The following is a 3,537-nucleotide window of genomic DNA, read 5'->3' as shown; positions in this document are numbered from 1 at the left end:
TCCAGCCCGGGCCGGTGTCGGACCCTCCCGGGGCTCCCGGTCCGGTCCGTCGCCTGCCGCGCGGGGAGCGGAACCTCCCTTCGGCCGGGGCCCGACGGCCGGGGCGGCGCGTCTCCAGCCCGAGCGCTCCCGACGGGAGCCCGGGCCCGGCCGAGCCCCGCGGCAGGTGCCCCCCCCCCACGTGGTGAGTCGCAAACCGGCATGAATGAACCGCCGCCCGCCAATCAGAGCCCGTCCCGGCGCCCGGAGCACGCGGGCCCCAGCCCAAGCCAATCCCCGGGAGCCGCCCGCGCCCCCTCCGCCAATCGGGGCGGGGGGCGTGGGGCCGGGCCCCGAGCCGGGGGCACCCTATGACGGCGAGGAGCCGGCTGCCAGTCCCGGCCGGCGGAGCCAATGGGGCGCGGGGGGGCGTGGCCGGGCGCCCGGCACCCACCGGCGCCCCGAGCCTGGCTCTAAAGCGCCGCGCGCCGCGCCGTGCCCGCAGTGAGCCGGGGAGCCATGGCCGCCGCCGCGCAGTACCTGCCCCGCAGCGCCCCGCTGCACCCCGACGCCGACCGCCTGCACCAGGGCACCACCTACCGCGAGGTGCAGAAGATGATGCACCACGAGTACCTGCAGGGCCTGGCCGGCGGCTCCGGCCACCCCATGAGCCTCGCCCACCACCAGTGGCTGCCCGGCGCCGGCGCCGGCTCCGGCCCCGGCTCCGGCTCCGACTGGGGCAGCGGCTCCCACCTGGGCCCGGCCGAGCACGGCAAGGGCAGCGTGCAGGGGGCGGCCCGGGAGGAGCTGCCCGGCGCCTTCCACCCGCGCGCCCACCTGGTGCACCAGCAGGCGCCCGGCAGCCACCCGGCCTGGGCGCAGGGCAGCGGGCACCACCTGGCGCCCATGTCCCCCACGTCCAGCGGGCACCAGCCGCTGCTCTACTCCCAGCCCGCCTACGCCAACCTGAACGGCATGCTGGGCCCCCCGGCGCCCGCCCTGCACCACGGCCTGCGGGACCCCCTGGGCCACGAGGAGGCGGCCGGGCTGCACGACCCCCAGCTGGAGGCCTCCCCGCAGCACCTGGGCCACCCGCAGGAGCACTCGGACGAGGACGCGCCCAGCTCCGACGACCTGGAGCAGTTCGCCAAGCAGTTCAAGCAGCGGCGGATCAAGCTGGGCTTCACCCAGGCGGACGTGGGCCTGGCGCTGGGCACCCTGTACGGGAACGTCTTCTCGCAGACCACCATCTGCCGGTTCGAGGCGCTGCAGCTCAGCTTCAAGAACATGTGCAAGCTCAAGCCGCTGCTCAACAAGTGGCTGGAGGAGACCGACTCCAGCACGGGCAGCCCCACCAACCTGGACAAGATCGCGGCGCAGGGCCGCAAGCGCAAGAAGCGCACCTCCATCGAGGTGGGCGTGAAGGGCGCCCTGGAGAACCACTTCCTCAAGTGCCCCAAGCCCTCGGCCCACGAGATCACCTCGCTGGCGGACAGTCTGCAGCTGGAGAAGGAGGTGGTGCGGGTCTGGTTCTGCAACCGGCGGCAGAAGGAGAAGCGCATGACGCCGGCCGGGGTCCCGCACCCGCCCATGGAGGATGTTTACGCGCAGGCGGAGACCTCGCCGCTGCACCACCCGCTGCAGAGCTCGGTGCAGTGACTGGGCGGCGGGGCAGGGGGCTAGGGGCGGGGGCAGCGCTGGAGTTACAGTGGGGGCCCAGGAGCCAGGGACTGCGGGGAGGCCGCGGGCAGAAGGGACCCGAACCCCGCCAGCGGCCCCAGCCCCTCCCCGGCGAAGCCGCGCTCGGGACTTTGGTTCTGCCGCTTGGTTTCGGGCCCTGGATGCCGAGGCTCGCCGGGCGGCGCGTGGAAAACGCTCGTTAATTTATTCCTCAGACTGGTTCGCACCTGAGTGTGTCTAATTTAACTCGCTGTATTTATTTGACTTCCAAAAATACCGCGCGCTCCAGAGCCCCGCGGCTCTGCAAACGCCGCGAGAGGAGAACTAGCCAAAGGTTTGAGATCTAATTTATTCTTCGTTTGCTCCCGTGGCACCGGCTGCGGGGGAGCGCCCCCCGCTTCGGGCTGGGGAGGCCGAAGCTCCCCCCGCGGGCCCCTGGGCCGGTTCCGATGGCACTTACCTCCCCTCTGCTCCTGGGGGCCGCGTGGAGACCCAGGGAGCGGGGAGTTTCCCCAGGGGGACACGCGTGTGCCCCGGGCCCGGCCCTGGGAGGGACGCTGGGGAGCCGGCGGGGGGCGGGAGTTGCGGGAACTTGCCCAGCCCGGCTGTAAATATGTGAGAGATGGACACGCGTGTCCGCGCCCCGGATCCCCGCTCCTGCCCCAGCCGCTTTTTTACACGGACCGATTCCGAGAGGCTATTTTAATATTGTTTCCCGCCCCGTCTCTATTTATTTCTAACCGCGTCCGGCTCCCCCCCCCCCCCCCAAGCGGGCAGGTTCGGCTCATTCCGCAGCGTTGGGTGCCGAGTTTGGTTTTATTTTTTAATCGCAAACAAATGTGTAGCCCGCGAAGTTACGTTTCTATTTATGTTTATAGTAAATATTTTTATTACGTACATAAACCATTCCCCCAGGAACCGGTCTCGTGTCTTCTTTGCGGGCTGCTGGAGGCGGCTCGGCCCCTGCGCGGGGAGCTGGGTCGGGCACCACCCCCGCCAGAGCCAGGGCCAGCTCGGAGGGGGCAGGGGGTGGCCCCAGCAGGCAGGACACCCCCTTGTCCTGCAGCCCAGGCCAGCGGAGCCGCCCGGCGCTTCAGTGCGGGCCAGGGGGGCTCCGTCCATTCAGCTGCTCCGAATTTTTGTTTTGTTTTCCATCCCCGTAGAAAGTTTGAGGCGAGTTGGGATTTTCCTTTGCAAGGACCGTTCCCACCGCCTCGCCTGGCTCTGTAGGAACCAAGCCCCCGGTCCCAGCAGCAAGGGCCCTGCCTGACAAGGGGCAGCTCCAGACAGACCGGGGCTGCAGCTGTTTAGACAAAGGCAAACTCCGCTCGGGGCAGGCACCTGCCGGGCTGATCACTCGGCACTTACAGTTGGAGGGGGGAGCCGCTGATTCCGCGTGGGGATTTCACCCTAAATCATGACTTCGGGTGTTCGCGTGTGGTCCAAGGGGCAGAGTCCGTGTTTACTGGCTGCATCGCTCTAAACGCTTCTCAATCAGATCCCGTAACCCCTACGGCCTGTAGGCAGCGTTTTGCCAAAACTCTTCTCCATTCCGCAGTGTGCGCAACTTACTGTTGATTTACTACAGGAGCTGTGGACTCCATAAAGCGGTAAATGTCAAATCAAGATCTTTAAACAAATGCGTGGAAGCTCTTAAACTTACAAGGGTCTCTGGAAGAGATGAGCTGTCCGTGCAGGGATCTCAGGAAAAGTATAAATACTGTGCTGCAATGTAAATCGCATGTCCCCAGCTTCGGGGACAGAATCTCAGCTAATTGGTTCTTCATACACTGCATTTCTTCAGTTTTGTTTTCATTCCAAAGGGTTCCCTATACAGAAGGTAGAATTACAAAAAAAAAAAAAAAGTGTCTTGCAAAT

General features: G+C 66.4%; 1 protein-coding gene across 1 annotated transcript; it reads left to right on the top strand.

Moving 5' to 3' along the window:
- The first annotated feature begins 413 nt into the window (after nt 1-413).
- On the top strand, nt 414-1,755 carry POU3F1 (POU class 3 homeobox 1). The gene has a single exon (XM_039511853.1). The coding sequence runs from the start codon at nt 499-501 to the stop codon at nt 1,636-1,638; it is 1,140 nt and encodes a 379-aa protein (XP_039367787.1). The 5' UTR covers nt 414-498; the 3' UTR covers nt 1,639-1,755.
- Nucleotides 1,756-3,537: the final 1,782 nt, after the last annotated feature.

Source organism: Mauremys reevesii, linkage group 23 (genome assembly GCF_016161935.1).
Source record: "Mauremys reevesii isolate NIE-2019 linkage group 23, ASM1616193v1, whole genome shotgun sequence".
Classification (NCBI taxonomy): domain Eukaryota; kingdom Metazoa; phylum Chordata; order Testudines; family Geoemydidae; genus Mauremys; species Mauremys reevesii.
This window is presented reverse-complemented; position numbering and strand designations above follow the sequence as displayed.

Excerpts from the sequence above, each read along its gene's own strand:
- POU3F1 (XM_039511853.1), top strand. The coding sequence starts at position 499 with ATGGCCGCCGCCGCGCAGTACCTGCCCCGCAGCGCCCCGCTGCACCCC.